The sequence below is a fragment of the Palaemon carinicauda genome, chromosome 5 (assembly GCF_036898095.1).
Source record: "Palaemon carinicauda isolate YSFRI2023 chromosome 5, ASM3689809v2, whole genome shotgun sequence".
Taxonomy (NCBI): domain Eukaryota; kingdom Metazoa; phylum Arthropoda; class Malacostraca; order Decapoda; family Palaemonidae; genus Palaemon; species Palaemon carinicauda.
The window spans coordinates 72,658,991-72,677,393 of NC_090729.1; the positions used below are offsets into that span (position 1 = coordinate 72,658,991).

The 18,403-nt window shown below is 39.5% G+C and overlaps 1 protein-coding gene across 5 annotated transcripts in view; it reads left to right on the forward strand.

The window, feature by feature from the left end:
* The window catches only part of LOC137641331 (plasminogen receptor (KT)), a 565,134-nt gene that overhangs the window by 534,821 nt on the left and 11,910 nt on the right, over window positions 1-18,403 (forward strand). The window contains exon 6 of one of the 5 annotated variants that reach the window (XM_068373773.1): window positions 13,813-13,891. The exons of 3 other annotated variants lie outside the window; for them this stretch is intronic. In XM_068373773.1, the coding sequence (XP_068229874.1) occupies window positions 13,813-13,866 (54 nt within the window). In that variant the 3' untranslated portion in view covers window positions 13,867-13,891. The remainder of the gene's footprint in view (window positions 1-13,812; window positions 13,892-18,403) is intronic. One more of the 5 variants, XM_068373774.1, reaches the window with a different exon arrangement.

Here is an 18,403-nt window from a genome sequence, read left to right on the forward strand (position 1 = left end):
AGCAAAAAATTACCTGTGGCTATTATTGGTAAAGAGAACATAATCTTAAATTTGATAGTCTCTCTGGTGATCGTCACAGTGTATCCTCTATTGAGAATTACGATATGTGTGGTAGCAATGCCAGATACAGTATACTGTATATTTCTGTCGTAAAGCCATTTGTCCACTGCAGAGCACTAGCAAATAAATCCTGCCAAAGAGTCACCATATCACGCTGCCTAATATAGAGATCTTTCATTTACTTTATTCTCGAACTATGGACCAGTCTTTGAGGCAATGGTATCAAAACTCATAGTTTCAAATTTATGGGACTATGTTAGTACCTTCAAGTGCCATGCTCCATTGACTTTCTTATATCAACAGAAACAGAAACCCACACTATATGATAGTTGACTGACAAGACCTGTTTAGGCAAAAGAAAATTATTGGCAGAACCTTGACAAGTGCTGCTGTATGAGATCTGGCAAAGCCTGGCCCACTGAAGGGGGATTATGCTTAGGAATATTTGGAATCTCCACAACCTAAAGTTCTAATCTTTGATGTTAAAGAGATTCCAACATTCTTTCACCATTACCTTACCTACTGTCTAAAATGCTTCTTAGTTCAAAGCTATGTTCTCTCTCTTAGCAACAACATTAGTGGTAGAACCAGAAAATTCTGTTTAATATCCTGTTATCACTTGGTCCACTATATTGTAAAAAGCTTGTTAGTAGTATCTGTTGCCTTCCTAGCCTACATAAGTCAACAACTGTGTTATTATACAAGACCAAAGATATTCCATCACACTAATGTTATTTCCTTGCCCATGCTTAGCATACTACTCAATTCAATCTAAGATTCCAAATATAAAGATCCAATCCAAATACTGTACTTCAGCATTTTATTGATTTAAGCTACTTAGCTGGGCTACATTATGATGGTAGCCTAGGATCTAATATCTTCTCTTTCTATATTTGTAGTACTAGATTTTCATCTTCAAACGAGAAAGCAAATTATAAATTTAATGAAAAAACTATTGTTACACTCGGTAAATCAATCTGGTAAACATATAACTTTTTATGTAAAATATATATAGAACAGGGTTTAAAAACAGAAGCTGTATTATCCTCATAGAATAAGGCTGATGGGAAAAAAGTCGTCAGATTATTAGTCAATATAATAAATTGACCACTTGAAAACTCACAGCTTCTGTCAACTTTAGCTGAAAGAAGAATAAGTTCAAGATGACAATGGGGAGAGTATGATGTTTACCCTACAAGTGTATTATTTTGCTGCATCCTAACTAGCAAGGGCAAAGGGTTTTCACCCAACTTTATAAAATGTTTAACTTTTATCATGTTCAAACTTTCTCATTGAAAGAATGAGCAGCATATAATTCTCAGGGTAATTTTATTGACATGATAATCAATATAAGGTATGCGCTATCCTTTATGTAAAGTCATTATAAAGAAAATGTAGTTAAAATAAATTACGGTCCTATACTTTCTTATGTATATATAAAAATAAGTTTACCTCATATATTCATGATTACTTAATTAGTAATATGGGCCTTTCATCATCATTATTTCTTGTTTCACAATAGTATATCGTGATCCAATGAAAAGTGCAATTACTGTACACTCATTTTTATGACCTGATTATAAGAAGTTTATACAATTCTTGAATAGATGCTTAAAGGTTTCAAGGAAATTTTGCAATAAAACTATAGTACTAATAACCAAACCTCATAAAACTCGTACACCATATTAAGGCAAACAATGTATACTGTATGTTACTTTGTGACATGCCAACATTATCCCAAATTTTAACTATGGATCTTTGAACATTTGTCATTCCTTTAGAGAATGCTCACTAAAGAATGTAAGGATAGTTGGCACACATCCCTTGCCCCTCTCACCTATCTTCCATAATCCCTAGCAACACTCTACCAATGGAAATAATCTAGCTTCAGAAGTGATATAAATAAGAAAAATCTGTCTCAAGACTTGATAATTGGATTTCAGCCTTTATGCTTTCATCTTCAATATCTAATCTTTCACCACCTCATATCTCTATTCACCTATCCACTTAATATTTTGATTCTAACCTTGTCATATGTATGACTGTTCTACTGTTGGAAAAATTTCTTGCTAGAACAGAAGCCATGAAAATATTTTTCAATTGGACTCCAACGCAATATTACAAGACAATTGGAAATTGGTAATGTGCATTACAAATTGTGATCAAGAAAGAAGAATGTTTTCCACAAAAATACAAAAAGCCTCATGAAAATTCTACATGCATTCACTCAAGATATCAATCAGTGCCTCCCAAGAGTATCCTCTAACCCACACATTTTTGGGGCCAATGACCTGTGTGGTCTCGATGAAATTTCATGTTAAAGGCTAAAACAAGGAATCCAATAGGACCAAAAATACCAGAGAATACTAATTTAAATTGGCAGAGCGCACTCAAAAAGTGTAAGGGAGACCCACAGCTTCAGGCTTTATTAAGTCCATCACAGCACCTCTAATACTGAAATACGCCAGACCACCGATGATGTGTAATCAGTGAAAACCAGTACTAATACTGGAGACAATACTACTTGTTTGTACCTGGCCACTATCTTCCTGTTCATGGAGACAGTCAATAGATATGTTTTGGGGATGAAGCCATGTCGTCCTGATAGAAGTTCCTCAATGGTATCTTTCTACTTGGGATATTTGCGCGAGTGATATACCAGAGAATTTTACCTGTATAACTATCACAGAGTTCTAACCTCCGAAGCAAATATTCTGAGAGATATCGTTTATACACGAGGGGCGTGTGTAGAACAAGCCATGGCTATCCTTCTCCGAATAGAGTAACCTTGTCCCGAAGGATATGGGATAGGATTGGAGATGTGGGCGAGAGAGCCATTAGAACTCTCGATCCCAGTGTGCTACAACTAAAAGGTTTCCCGTAAAACCATTGCTTTTTGCAGATGCCGTCTTGACGGTTGCTTGGAATTTTGTTTATGCTTGTTTTTGTAGCTTTTTGAGTGATTTTGCGATCATGGATGCTTCAGCTTCTTCCTCATCGACTAAGTTGAGTACCCTTTTCTTATGTGTTGGAGAATTTCGGTCTCCACCCAGGTTTTTATTCGATGTACATGCTTTTTATTGCCTGTGGCTGACGCGCGGTCGGCGCCGGCGCATCATGTATCCAAATCGCTCAGAAATTCTTAGTTATTTAGTTAAAAAATATGGTTTATATTCTTTTACAATTGTGGTATGATTACGGATATACCCCTTTTTACTAGAGTTTGCATGTGCATAATTTATCAGTCTTGACTTAGGCTAACTCTATCCTGGCCGGTGGACATGACTGATGAATATGCACTTGTGCACCAACAGTTCTTTCACCTAACCTTACTGGTTTCGTGAGATTGACCATCCTCCCATGCTGTTAATTCGTCATAGCGAGGAGCTGCAGTTTTACACTTGTCCTAGGAAGACTGTCTTCACTTTCCACTCAGCCTACATGTTTGGCCAGGCGGCACAGGTCTTGGGAACTATTTCCTAATGTTTACCTCTTGTCTAACCATTGGAACTATTTACCCCTGTTCCGATGCTGACAGGTAGACCCCCTTTGTGGTGTCTTACCCATTCTTGGGCTTTCCTTTTTAGATTTTGGTAGGCTAATGGCTTTTTGTGAGGACTTGTCCTCCGTGCCTTATCACTACAGACCCCTTAGAACACCATTCCTGTTCTAATGCAGCTGTTAGGCCTTCCTGTCCTGCCGCCTCACCAATTTCTGAGTCTCCCATCAACCCTTTCCCACCCCCTTGTGCCTGCTAGTGCATCTACCTGCTGTGGAACTTTGTTTCCCTCCCCGTCTAGTTCCACGGCGACTGAAGGACTCTTTGTTGTCATTTATGGAAGGGATAGCTTGTAGGCTATCTAGCCGGGCCCTATGTGGATGAGATTTTTCCTTTCTTGGATTAATTCTCTCTGCCCCCTTAGAGACCACTCTTGGGTGGTTTCTCTGCCCCTTCCCCTTACTGGTTAGGTCATAACCTTACTGTTCTAGAACTACAGTTCCTTTTGTCTAGTCCTCTTACCCCAGCATTTGTGTTCTCCCTCAGTTTTTCTTATGGCCTAACCCTATCTAGACAGAGAGTTGGTACCCCTTAGGGTTCTCCTCTGCCACCTGAGTAGTTGCCTGTTCTGTAGCTGCAGCTTCTCACCCTAGGTTTTGTACATCTTGCTGTAGAGTTCTGACTCCTTTTCTTGGTTAGTCTATCTTGGCAGAAGTGTCGCCTTCTGTCCCTTTTCCCCGGTCTTGTCAGCTTGAGTTCTTCTAGCATTGGATGTGAGTTGGCCAAGGGGACATTCCCTCTGCTGCCTTAGCTGCAGCCTTAGATTGGTCATCTGCTCCTTCTGGCCCTCTTCCTTATCTGAGGAAAAGTATCCTCAGAAGTTGGTCAATTTGATCCCGCCTGGTTGTCAGGATATTCTTTGAATTTTCAATTCTCGGAGTCCTGGCCGTCCTGTACGGCTCTCATTATCTTATGGGCTAAACCTTCTTTTCATGAGTTAATGATAATGATGAGGTCTTGGCAGGTTTCCTTATTTGCTGACTTTCATTCCTGTACCTCTCCCCCAGATTATGGACTCTTCCTTATGGGATTGTCCCATCTCTTCTTGTCGACTTGAGAATGCTTCTGCCATGTTGTGTCGACATGCGTGGGGTGTTGAAAGGTCAGTTTATGACACGGTTGCTAGAAATAGCTGCCGCCTTAGACCCAGCTACTGTCGCTTCGGGGTCACTTGTTGCTAGCTTAGGCAGTGTGCTAAGTGAATTTGCCATCTCAGGTTGTTTAATAGACAGACTTTGGAGGTACTGGTTTTATTTGATGTGACCTTTTCTTCCATATTTCTACCACACTGTCATTGATAGTTTTTCATGAATCTCTAATGAGTTCTGAGCGGTTTGGCATGAGTCTCCATTGTTATATATTCTTAGTCATAATAATTATTGGTAGAAATTGTTACTCTAGAAATATTTTTTAAACATATATCCTCTGTATATTTTTATATATGCCTAGATTAAGATTGAAAATTTTCAATAATTTGTACTCATTGAAATTTTTCCTTTTTTACAGGTTGCTGATGAAATGTAGTGTTCAACAGTAACCTGTACCAGGCGGGTCAAGTTGCCCAGATCCTGCATTCTTGGCAAAAAATTAACTTCCCACGAAAGGATGGGGGTCCCTGGAAGATTGTTTCACTGCAGGAAGATCCTTCTCTGTGCCCTGTGGAATGCCTGAAGGCCTACATCTTAAAGATCCAGGCCTTTAAAGCCGGTCAACTTTTTAAAGGGGAGACGACAGGACCTAATATTTCTCTGAAACAGCTAAGGTCCAAACTCAGCTGTTTCATCTGGAGGGCTGACCATGATAGTATACCATCGGGTCATGACCCTAGTAAAGTTGCCTCTTCCTTAATTTTTTTTCCAATCTATGTCCTTTGCAGACTTACAGGCTTACACAGGATGGAAATCTTCAAGAGTGTTCTTCAAACATTACTTATGTCAGTTGGAAGAGATTAAACACTTTGTGGTGGCCGCTGGTCGTATGATTAATCCAGCTTCTTAAGTGTTGTGCGAACTCTTATGGACTGTATAGTTGGGACTTCTCAGTCTACATTGTGCAAGGGTATTAATGTTCTTCTTTTCACTGTACTATTTGATAATCATAAAGATTCAAAGATGATATTTTCCTTTTATGTTAGAAGTGTTACTATTTTAATCTTCTGTTATATAATTTTGGGGTCTGAAAATTTTGATTTTCTGTACATATCTACCGCGCATAATGTAGCGTTGATTACTGTCACATATATGAATCTTTGGAAATAATAAAAGATTACTGTTCTTTTTGCGTTTCCTACTGCGTTTGAGCTACTGATCAAAATAAAAGCAGTGAACCACAAAATTTTAACCCTCCTATTATAGACTTTGTTCTGTTCGTCTACTGGAGATAAAGATCTTTTTCACAGTGAATGGGAATGTACTATTGAATTCCTTCATTCCTACTTATTTTTCAAATGTATCGCTTGCTCTGATAGCTTGGTACCATTGTTACCAATGCTAGTGGGATCGTGAGTTGTAATGGCTCTCTCGTCTACGTATGCAATCCTATCCCATTCCTTCAAGACAAGGTTAACTCTATTCAGGGAAGGATAGCTGTGGCTTGTTCTAAACACGTCGCTGGTGTATACACGATATCTCTCAGGATATTCGCTCTTGAGGCTAGAACTCCGGGATACCTCTACAAGTAAAATTCTGTGGTATATTGCTCTCAGAATTATCCCAAGTAGAAAGCTGCCATTGAGGAACTTCCATCAGGATGATATGGATTTCTCACCCAAAAAATAGATTTTCCCTATGTCAAAATCTGTTTTTTCTGCTGTCTCATATTTAACGAGCTCTTCATGCTCCTTCACAAACTCCTAAATACAGTTGAATAATAGCTGAATAACATCCAAATCTGTTATCCATTATTTCCAACAATAGTGTTAACATAAAGGTACTCTATTTATTAGTTTTTTAATCAATTTTGTTTTGAGCTCATTACTCAACATATAATGTCATTCTAGTTTTTTTTAAGACAGCATGGGAGATGTTTGGTGTTTTAAAAAGTTTATCTTCTCTTTACTTCTCTGTGAATATTATTACTGTTTCATGTAATTGTTAGCCTATCTGAAGTTGTGGATTCTTCTATGATGAGTTTTAGGCTCACAGATCCTTCAATAGTTTGCATTTTTTCAAGTACAATACCAGTACTATACAGTTTCCCAGATTTTTCATGTTTGTTTGATAAGTGTTCAAGTTTAGGATTTTATCACCTTTAACTTTTACATAATTTTATCTCGCTTTCATATAATTTTATAGTCTAGTCTAATTCTTTATTTTGAGGTATGAGTTTAGGCTAAGTAACAGTGATATTTATATTTAGCGGTATATATTGCCTACGCTGCTGCTTCTTTTAAGACCATATGGGAGTTTTTTAATTGAAACATACTTTTTATTTCTTTGCCTCTTTCATTTTTTAATTTTTACAGTTTTATATGGTTTGATAGACTAGCCTAAGTTGTGGACCCTTTTTGGCAAGTTATAGGCTAGCATAACTTAGTGTGTGTATTCATTATAATAAATGAAGAATTAGTTTTCTACCATTTGTAAGTCTATAGTGTCACTTTGCACTATCCCTTATATGTCCGCAAGGTACAGTACATCATATATAGGCCAAATTAGGGGTATGACCCCATACCACACCCTTACCCCAAACATATCACCAGCCCTGAGTGACCACTTTGATTGGGTAAGGTGTAGGTGAACTTTCAGTAGTTAGCTTTTGCTATATACATTAGTAGGCTAACATACTTTTTGCATAAAATAATTATATACACACCATTGCTCAAGTTGTTTCTTTAACCTCAGTTGGATAAGGCAGGGGGTGTGGAGTTATGTTTGTTCCTGGACCTATGATTGATACTCCCATTGGTTAATTTGGGGAATTAGGGGTAACCCATGTGAGGGATAATAGTTAGGTAAATATTTCACCTATTCATTTGTATATTTTTCTGTAATTTCATTTTACAGTAGGCCTATATGTTATTTGTAAATGTACTAACATGATCAGGGGGGTTGATAGCCTCCCCACTCCCCTATGTGAAATTTTCTTACGTACTGGGATAAAATTTTTCCCCATGATAGAAGCCTCTGCCCCCCCCCCCCTACATCTATTTTTTGATAAACGTTGGGGAGTAGGAATGGCAACTCTATTCGATATTGGCATAAGACATGCTATCATACTTTCCTACCCATCCTCAGTGTCCTGCTACATGTAATTAGGGAGAGAGATTTACTCATAGACTAGTTTTTCCTCCTTCCCTACTCTTTGATGTTGCAAGAGGATTTTAACTATCTTATGATAAGTTAGTGGAAAGGGTTACCTTTTTATGGTTCGTGCTTCGATTAAGTTAGCCTTATTATTTTTTTTTTAGTTTCACATAAAGTATGGTCCTTTGGGAATAGGTAAAGTTAGGCTTTCCTCCCTGAAGGAATTACTAAAAATTTATATCTTCAATTGTGAAATTTTTATTACAGACAAGAGAAATAAAATTTAAGTGTAATCAATTTGGATGCAGTAACCCAGCCAACCCAGGAAATTCTGTGCTCGCTGTTGCTATTTTAGCTACTGTTTTGCTTATTAGGGAATGGCTTTGGACACCGAAATTGCCTTATCTACATGCAATGGGTTCATTCTGCTAAGAATGGGGATCCATTAGGAGCATCTAAGAATAGGGATCCATTAGGAGCATCCAAGAATAGGGATCCATTAGGATCATCCTTAAGAGCTCTGTTTTTATCCTTGTATGGGAGTGAAAGGTTTTGCTAATATCTCAGATTCCTTTGGGTATTTTCGTAATAAAGAACCTAGAACTCTCATTTGCTCATCAGCTTTGTAAGAGGCAGTTAGGGGTTTTGGTAAGGGGGTTATGGTAGACCAGGCCCAAAGAAAGTAGGAGAGCTTGGGTTGGAGTATGATCTAGACCCCAAAGAAGAGGCTTGCTTTACTCCATGGTCCCTCAGAGGCAGCTCTGATCTCCCCTGGAAGGCAACCCTTTGGTACTCCATCTAGTTTTTTACAGCTTGCTAGATCAGCTCTCACTCAAGTTTCTGCTAGGTTTTAAAGGATTTTTGGAACTTCAAGGGTTTCATGAAGTCTTTCACCCCAAGAAATAGAAGCTCATGTAGGCATTCTTTCATGGTCCCAGACTCTCTTAGTGCAGCGCTGGCAAAGTAATTGTTTATGCCATCTTATGAGGCTTCACAGAAATTTGCCAAGGAAAATTTGAGATAAGATGCCATGTAATGGCCAATTTTTATATGAATTAGGTAGAAGTGTAGTTCCTGTATAGTAACCCTTTGTGTGCATCCCTCTTGTCCTAATCCTTAGTGGGTAAAGATAAAGCAAATGCCTTTACAGCTAATACTTCGCTTTCACATTAGGGGAGAAAAAGTTTTCAGCCCCTTCCAAAAATGAGAGAACAACCTTCAATTTTAAGGTCCCCATCCTATAAACAGCATCAGAAAGATTTCCAAAGGCAACCTGCAAAGAGACCAACACCATACATTCAACCCAAGTTGTTCTAGACTATAAGCAAATTTCCTTAGGTGATGATGGCAACAGTTTCAACCTTTTCAGGCAGACCCCCAATCCCAGAGTACTGTGGTATTTTTTGAGGAAAAAGAGTAGTTGGAAGCATCCTAGGGAAGATCAGGGTAGTTGTTCATTTTAGAGGTAAAAGAACTAAAAAATTAATGTCCTTAGGTCAAGGGTCATCTCCAGCGTTTTCAAGAACATTAGACATATTTTTAGTTGGGACAGAGCACAGTCTTGAAAGGTCTGAGTTGCTCTTGGACTTCCAAACATCCTCCATGACAAGTTCTTTCAGACCAAAACCTTAGACCTCAACTTCTAATGTCGGCAAAATGCTGAAAAAATAGCCATACAGGAATGCATTTTTCTAAAATTCCAGGTTAGACTATTTAGAGGTAAAGGAACTCAACAATAAATGTCCTTATGTCAAGGGTCATCTCCAGCGATTTCAAGAGCATTGGACACATGTTCAGTTGGGACAGAACAGTCATTTTCTCACTTGGGAAGGTTCAAGCTGCTCTTGGACTTCCAAACATCCTCCATGACAAGTTCATTTAGACCAAAACCTTAGAACTCAACTTCTTTGTCAGCAAAATGCTGAAAAAGTAGCACACAGAAAGGCAATTTTCTAAAATTCTAGGGTAGACTATTTAGTCTAGCAAAAAAAGACTGCCCCAAGAGAAGAGCAACCCTCGACCTATATTGTTTCAACAAGCACATCAGATGCGACGAATTCACAAGGACAACCATTACAAATGCTTGCCAGTTACCACACCAAAGACCTTGGACGTGTACTATAGATCTAAAAGATGCTTATTGGTGTGTCCCTATGGCCCCTTTTGGCCTTAAATGTTTAAAGGTCACTTATGAATGGCAGAAGCAAGGGACAATGACATTGCCCTATCAAGCAGGACATTGCCTTAGAGATTGACCATGTATACATATGATCAGCGCCCAAGCCCCCTCTCCATCCAAGCTAGGACGGAGAAAGGCCAGGCAATGGCTGCTGATGACTCAGCAGCTATACCTATAGGCTTCCCAAATCCCCCCATTCCTAGCTCACAAGGATGGTGAAGTTACAGTGACCAAAGAAACTTGAGTTTGAGCGGAACTCCAACCCCAGTCTGGCATTCACCAGTCAGGAACATTACCACGTCAGCCACCACAACGCTTACCTAGGGTTTCAGCTCAGAAGGATTCCACACAGATCCAAAGTGATGCCTTTCAGACTCAATATAGCTACAAGGCTGTTCACAAAACTAGCAAAGTCGGTTATCAAATTCCTTCAGTTATAAGGAGCTCGGATCATTGCCGATTAGAACTGACTAGTTTGAACAGAAACAAGCAAATTATGCTTCATATCTGTAATAAAAGAGAACCACCAACTTTTTATTCAAGTAGCTCTAAATGTAAATTCTATAACAATTGCAAGATCTTCTATTTATATTTCCCCCAACGAGTATGATTTTAAAGGGTTTACACTCCATGGCTTCCAGCACTGCAGCACCCAAGTCGAAGTCACACCATCTTTGGTCAGCACAGCTCTATCAAAGATCAGGGACTTGGAATATCCTTGCTGTCTCACTTCTGACCCTGAACCTTCATGCTTGGATTTATTCTCCCATATTTATGGGGAAGGAATTTAAAGCATACAATATGATATATTTGATAGGAATTAAGATGCCTTCTTCTACCAGACAATATTAGTCTCTATGGAAAGCATGGATAGCATTCCTTAGGGATAGGTCTGTGTGCCAGGTAACCCCAAACTTCTGGTCTTCCTTTCTGATTCAACATTTTGAAAAATAGCAAGCTTATCCCAGAATTCTTGGCTAAAAAAACAAGCTTACCCCAGACTTCTTAGCTTCCTTTCTGGTTCACTTCTTTGAAGAAAAGAAGCTTAAGCTATCAACAACCTTGTCATTCAAATCTGTATTAACAAAACCTCTTAAGCAGACTTTTAAAGGGATTTTGACGTAGGAAAAATCTATTTTTGAGTGAGGTAGCCATGTCGTTCTGATGGAAGTTCCCTCCGGCTGCTTCCTACTGTATAATATTTCTGCGATTGATATTATAAGAGAATTACCGTCAGGTCATTCTCCTTGGAGGATTAGACTGGGAAAGGTCTATTCGGGGTGCAGATATCTATGGTATTCTTAAGATATGTCCCTGATTATACACGATATCTTCGGATAGTCATTCCGGGGGTTAAAACCCCTTGATACCTGACGGTAATTCTCTTATAATATCAATCGCAGAAATATTATATAGTAGAAAGCAGCCGGAGGGAACTTCCATCAGGACGACATAGCTCGAGCCCAAAAATGTGGTTTTAGACATGTTCCACAAGATTACTCATTCTTTTGGTTTACAATGACCATCCCTACCAGCTCACTCATTGTCATGGTCTCCCAGCAGAGTGCTAGATTTTTTGGCCACCTTAGATGATTCTATTGTTTCCCCCAAAGTTTCTCAAGAAGGCTATATTTCTAATAGCTTTAGCTTTGGGAGCAAGAGTCAGTGGACTTGCAGAATTGTGTAGAGAATAGGAGTTCATCACCTGATTCTGACTCCAGGTCTCGTATTTTTACCCAAAAAGGAAAAGCTTCTTTGGAGGTGGGATCCTATTTATGTCACAACTTTACAGTTTGGGAATGGCAAATTTTGTGTGGTGTTTATCCTACCACTCTATTTACAGAGATTCAGTTTTTCAAAAGGTATAATCTGTTTAAAATACCCAGACCAACAATTCCATATTTTACGGGGCTATCTGTATTCAAATGACCTCATTCATCAAGAAGGTTGATTCTTTCCCCACCTCCAAAACCCAAGTGAGAAAAATTGCTTCTCCATTGACATTTTTTGCTAATTTGCAATTTCAGGACATCCAGTGCTTTACGGGTTGGTTTGGGCATAGGGTGCTTATAAGACACTACCTGAAAAAAAATTCAAATGGTACAACATAACATGCATGGTGCTTGGCTCGTTTGTGGTACCTATGGAGGGAAACTGGGTTAAAGAGGAGATCCTTCATCCAGTCCATTGGGAGAAACACCATGGTGGGCATTCAGCTCCTTCCCCAGGGATCTTAAGTATGATGAGAGTGTCAGACTTGTTTTTTTTTTTTTTTTTTTTTTTTTTTTTACCTATGTACGCACAAAATGGTTGTTTGTTTGGTTATAGATGGTTGCCTTTTATGGTATACTAGTCTACTCTAGCGTTGCTCCCCCAAAAAGAGGGTTTTTGAATAAGGAAAAACCTATTTTTGGGTAAATGCTGGGAGGTTTACCAGACCATCCCTCTTTCCTAGCTTTGTTTAGGGATGGAGGACACTGGAGTTCTACTCAGAATATAAATGGTAGCTGGGTGCAAACATAGCACCTAGTGAGAATTGTCTCCCGTATAAGTATTGGTTCTCGGTGATGATGTGTCATCGGTTGTCAGACTTGTTTCAGCTTTAGAGGTGCTGTGACAGGTTCACTAGACCTCGAACCCCAGGTTTAATAGACCTCGAACCTATGGATCTTCCTTATAATCATTGAGTGAGTGCTTTGTATATTAATACACTGACCCTGAAGACGGGAAGATAATGTTTCTTAGGTGTCTTTTGTCGTATTGGATTAACTGTTTTGGACTTTAACAGAAAAGTTCTTGGAGACCACAAAAACAAAGATAGGGCAAAACCCTTTTTTGCTTTTACTGAACCTATACTGTGAATCACTTTCTCTCATCCTACTTCCAACTTCAGTGGTTATGAATCCGGTTGAAGATGGACATTATACTAACATCTTCCAGACAAAATATTAGCACAGAATCAGAAAGGGAACACCACCTGGAGCCTCTCCCCCTTCCTTATCTAAGTAAAAATTTGTATAGGTGGATTACATAATGCTTTGAAATTTAGGTCATGATTTTTAGTAAATAATGAAGGGATACACCAGATTAGATGCAAGGGTATTGAAGTTTATGGTTACTGATAAAACTGATGACTGAGTGTTTTGGTAATGTAAACGGATTGGTACTTAATATTAGAAATTTTCTATTTCAACTTGAAAGTTAAAAACTGATTTGACTTTATTTTATATATGACAATGCAGACAAATTCAGTGAGCTAAATATGAATGTAATCACTTAAAGATCACTAATATGAAAACAGAATAAATACTGATAACCTAAAATTATGGTCTAACCTTTTAAGCAAATGTGGCTTTAATCTCATACAATTCAATTTATATGGTCATAGTACTTTCATTCTTTTACCAACTACAGTATACTAACTTTTTTATGTCTCATGACCCTATTCTTGCTAATTGTCATTTACAACCTTTTCCCTTCTAGACTCAGGTACTGTGCTGATATCCTTCATTATGTAGCTTTTAATAGTATTATGTTCACAATAACAAATTGTTGTGTACAAAATTTTTAGCGATGATTTGAATATTTATATGTTCAAACTCTTTCCAATTTTACCAAGAAATAAAGTACTATGGGAGTGTGCACTCTCATAGTTTTCTCAATGAAATTCTGAATTATATGGTTTATTTATTTCATGATTATTTGGGTTTTTATACTATGATACTAATTAAATTTAATGATTTATTCCAAAATTTCATGCCCTGTCCTAGAAGGATAAAGTTGTTCTTCATGATTTGGATCGCCTTTATGGACCACATGGATAGTTTTCTTGGGAACATCTTAAGGAAGGCAAGTTTTAAATACAGATTAAAGATCTGCTTGTGCAGACAATGTATGGACAATAACATAATTATTTTTACTGTCAAATAACATTATACCTTTTTGACTTGCATCTATCATATATCACTTGTAAATTGCTGGCTAGTTTATAGTACAGGTACCTGTACTGTATTTCTTGTGGCATGATGAACCAGATCGATAAAAAACATTAGCAGATGTGCTTTCATGCAGAATTAAAGATTCTGAGAAAAATTATTATAGATGTATTTACCACAGGCTGTCTTTTTCAACTTAGTTAGCAGGGTATTAATACAGTATATACAACATTGATATTTTGGCTTATTAGACTTCAAAAGTATCACTCAAAGTATATTAGTGTACAGTACTGCCATTTTACCCAGTTTGAAGAAAATTTTATTTTACCCAGCTTAATTTTAGGTCAAATATTGTAAGCTATGATAGTTACATATATATTTAATGTTTAGTTCATTTTATTAAGTCGTGTTTAGCAATGCTATTTGGGGAAATGGATACTTCTCACTTGGAATAGTGGGTATAAAGATTTTCATATGTATTAGGTTATAAGTTATGCCAAAGTATGTATATTTCAATGATAAACTATAGACAATCACCATTATTAGAGGAAGGGAATTAATAGGAAATAATCCAAATAATTTTCTTAAATAGCTTTGTAACAAAGTCTTTCACGTATGTGATATAATTCTAGAATTCATTAATTGGATGGATGTATGAATTGAAGCAATATAGCTCAGCACTGGGGCCTGTGGGGCCGTCTAGCACCCATATAATTTTTGAAGAGAAGTCTACAGAGTTGCAAAGAATAGACTGCAAATATGTGTTGGTATACAATATTTAGCCTCTGGCAATTTGGATTATGTATTCCATCACATAATTAAAATTTCCATTTTGCTTGGAGCTAGTGAATATGGAAAAAATGCACTCAAGAAACCCGTTTCTGAAATCTATACTGTAAACGTATGTGAGCTTTCTACTGTATATGCATTTTTATATCTTTATAACTATGAACAGTATATATTAACTTGCTTTTTATTACAAAAATTACTGTAATTTGTAATGCATTGTTAATTTTGCGCTATCACTATTTTCTATAAACTACTGTAAAGTACCAGGTTCTTACCACCAAAGTATTGCCAGATGTGTTTTTTCTAGTATTCTTAACTTTATTGTTGAAACTTAAGATGGAATGTAAAGTGCTATACTGTATTGCATAGTGGTGGCTCAGTCATGGAACCGAGCACAAAGCATGAGATGTTGGTGCATGCTGAGTAGTGCAAGTGATAAGGAGTATTTTATAGTGATGGGGATGTCACATCAAGATACAGTATGGTGTCCAATGCCAATTTGTTTGAATAATTTGTTGGATCACCTTGTCTCTTTAGCTTTTGTGAGTTGAATTTTTTTATACAAGTTTTCAGAACGATAGGCATTTCTGTGGACATGTTTTTTAGGCCAGCCTAGAAATTATAGGTTATTCTGTCACTAAACAAACTTAACGCTGTTTAATAGGGATTAACTGGAGCTGGAAGACTAGTCATTAAGACTTTAATGCAAGGTGGCAACCACCCAACTACTGTACTAGTTAGTGGGAGGGTGGAGTGGAGGGGGTAACCAGGTACTCCCACTCACTGACACAGCAGAGGTATTTCACCACTTTTTCTTTTGGCTCTGGGGAGAACAGATGTGTCCTCTCTCTGCTCTTAAAGACTTGGCAATATAGACCATTGCTTTTCTAACTGACTTTCTCTCTTACAGGTGTGATTGTTCTCTTTGACGCTCCTCATGCGTGTATATCCAGGACCTGAAGGTTGCACTCGTGGCACCTTCATGTCCTCGGTTGAGACTGTCCCCCATTCCTTGTGTTCGATCTGCAGTGGGCATCGTCGTGAGCAGGGTTACACCTGCGACGAGTGTAGGGAGTGTTCTGCCTGCTAGTGAGAGAGGTTTAGGCAGCAGTGTAAGAAGAAGTCTGAGAGAGACCCTTCCCCTTCGGAGTCTTCCTTGAGGGCTAAGATATCTCAAACTTTTTCTGTCAACCCCCGACTTCTTCCCAAAACTCCTCCTCATTCTGACTCATCTGAGGGCCTGACTACTAGGAGAGTAGACCATTTAACTCCTTAGTAACCTTGGGGCACCGGGGAAGGTGTTGCTTCCCCTAGAGAAGCACCTTTATGGAATAATGAGTTAGGACAGGTCAAGTCTAGGGGCGCAAAAGGTAAACAGGGATATAAACAGATTCGCGAGGGAAGCCTCAGCTACCGGAACTGTTATACTACAATGATCTTAGGAATATTATCTTGACTTATTTGTAAGTAATATTATAAGATGGTGCATCATTATTATGAGCCCAGAGGGGGCATTATGTTATATTTATATTGCGGGCTACATAGCAGCCAGATGAGAGTCACACATTTGGATAGGCCAATCATGGGCACATTTTACAGTTCTCCCAATGAGTAATTTTATGCAGGTCTGGCAGTAAATATAAGCACGCATCACAGTGTACATACATAGAATAATATATATGACAGCGCATATCCCTTATCCATGCATGCCACAGGAAGGTCATATTTATACAGTGTGTAATTACATACATTTATTTTTTCAGCTTCAAACATTCGTTGCATGCACCCCAAATAAAGTCATCAAATGCACGAATATCTTATTGACCAACCTTCGCCCCCGCCCTTGGGCGAGTCCTCTTCGCTTTCAGATGTGCTGCAGGCTTGACCATCGTTGAGTGTGGCTGGGCCTTTTTCTAAGGGATCCTTGTCCTGCTGCCCCTGCTGTTGCTGTTCTCCTGTTGATGCGCGCCTGTTTGCGAGGCCCATCTCTCACCCTCTCCAGCCAGGATTATTCGGGACCGTCACACCTCTTTGCCCTCTCTTCAATGACCTCCTGCTGATGACGAGTTCTCCCACCTTCTTCAGACCTCATCGTCTTCCAGAGATCGTAGCAATCTTCATATGTCATCCATCAGGCAGCACTACAGTTCGGGAGCTCGTCGATCTTCTCGTTATTTTCTTGTTTGTGATTGTTGGTCTCGTGGTCGTCACTCGTTGGCTTGTGCTCGTCACTCAACATCTCATGACCGTCATTCGCTGGTGCCTGGTCGACGTTCTTCTGATCGTCAGTCTACTGAGCTTTGTTCTTTAGCTAAGTAGTTGCCTTCCACTCGCTGTTCGTCAGGACAAGACCTTCCCACGAGTCGTTCGCTGTCTCGTCGCTCCAGAAGATCTCCCACCAGACGATGCTCTCCTGCTGCACGCAGATCTTCCATGCTACGATATCCTGCTCGTCGATCGCCAACTCCACGCCAATCCCGACATGATGCTCTCCACCGCATCACTCTTCATCTTATCGTGCTGATTGTCATCACCCTTCGATGCGACGCTCTCCAGCTTGTTGCTTACCAACATCATCCGAATAGTTATGCTAACGTACCTATCTCTCCTGACCAATTGAGGAAGTCGTCGAAAGAAGACCACCTGATGCCGGCTCCTCTTCCATCGTCCCCACAGTTTCAGGTCCCGAAGCTATTCCCGGCGAGGAAGCGTTCTCCACCTCCAGGCTTTCTCAAGGACACCTCGGACCTTTCATCTATAGGTGAACTGATGTTTTGGTTCGACAGGCTTTTCAAGGCGGTCTCAGTGGCCATGGCAGATCCTCCTAAGCAGATGCAGATTCTTTCCAAGCAGAGGCCCGTGGTGGCCTCTATCCCGGTCATCCCGTTGGAGAAGTCTGTTTCTTTCTCCTCTTCCTCTGTTTTTTCCACTGACCCCAGGAAGAGGCCTGCTCCAACTAGGGACCCAGTTTCATTGACGCCCATCTCTCATATTGGGAGACCAAGAGGAGACGCAAGAGGTGCCCCGATCCCAACGCAGGACTTGAACACCCTGGAGCTGACACCAGTCATTTCGGCAAGACAGAGGAGGAGGATGCAGAAGCAGACCCCTCCACACGCAGACATCCTTCACCCTAGGGTGAGCAGGGACATTGGCTCTCCGAGTGAGATCTCTCCACGTGCCCTATTTCAGGCCTTCTTGGATCAAGATAGTTCCTCCTGAACTATGGCCTCCCTTCAGATCACCTCCAGAGGACTAAGAAATCTCAGGCAAGAGGAGTTCAGGCACCCTCCAGACCTTCCTTGCTGGTAGAATATTTGCCGTACCGTAGGGAGCCTAAGGACACGAAGACCGTCCTTAAAAACGTTAGGGCACTTGAAGTTCTCATGCAAGAGAGGGCCAGAGGTTCTCCTGTTGCGAGTTCCTCTTGGGACGTTCCTCCTGTTGATGACCTTGACCCACCTAGTTGGGGAGTCCAGTGGAGTTCATTTACACTTTTGGGAACGAAAGGTTTGATCATGTTGATCGGCTGCTACTAATGTGGGAATTAGGAAAAAGCATTTCTTAAGTTCAACATTCCTTGGGTTTAGAGGGGGCAGGCCCCAAGCCCTCCCAAAAATAGGCCTTTATTTACACT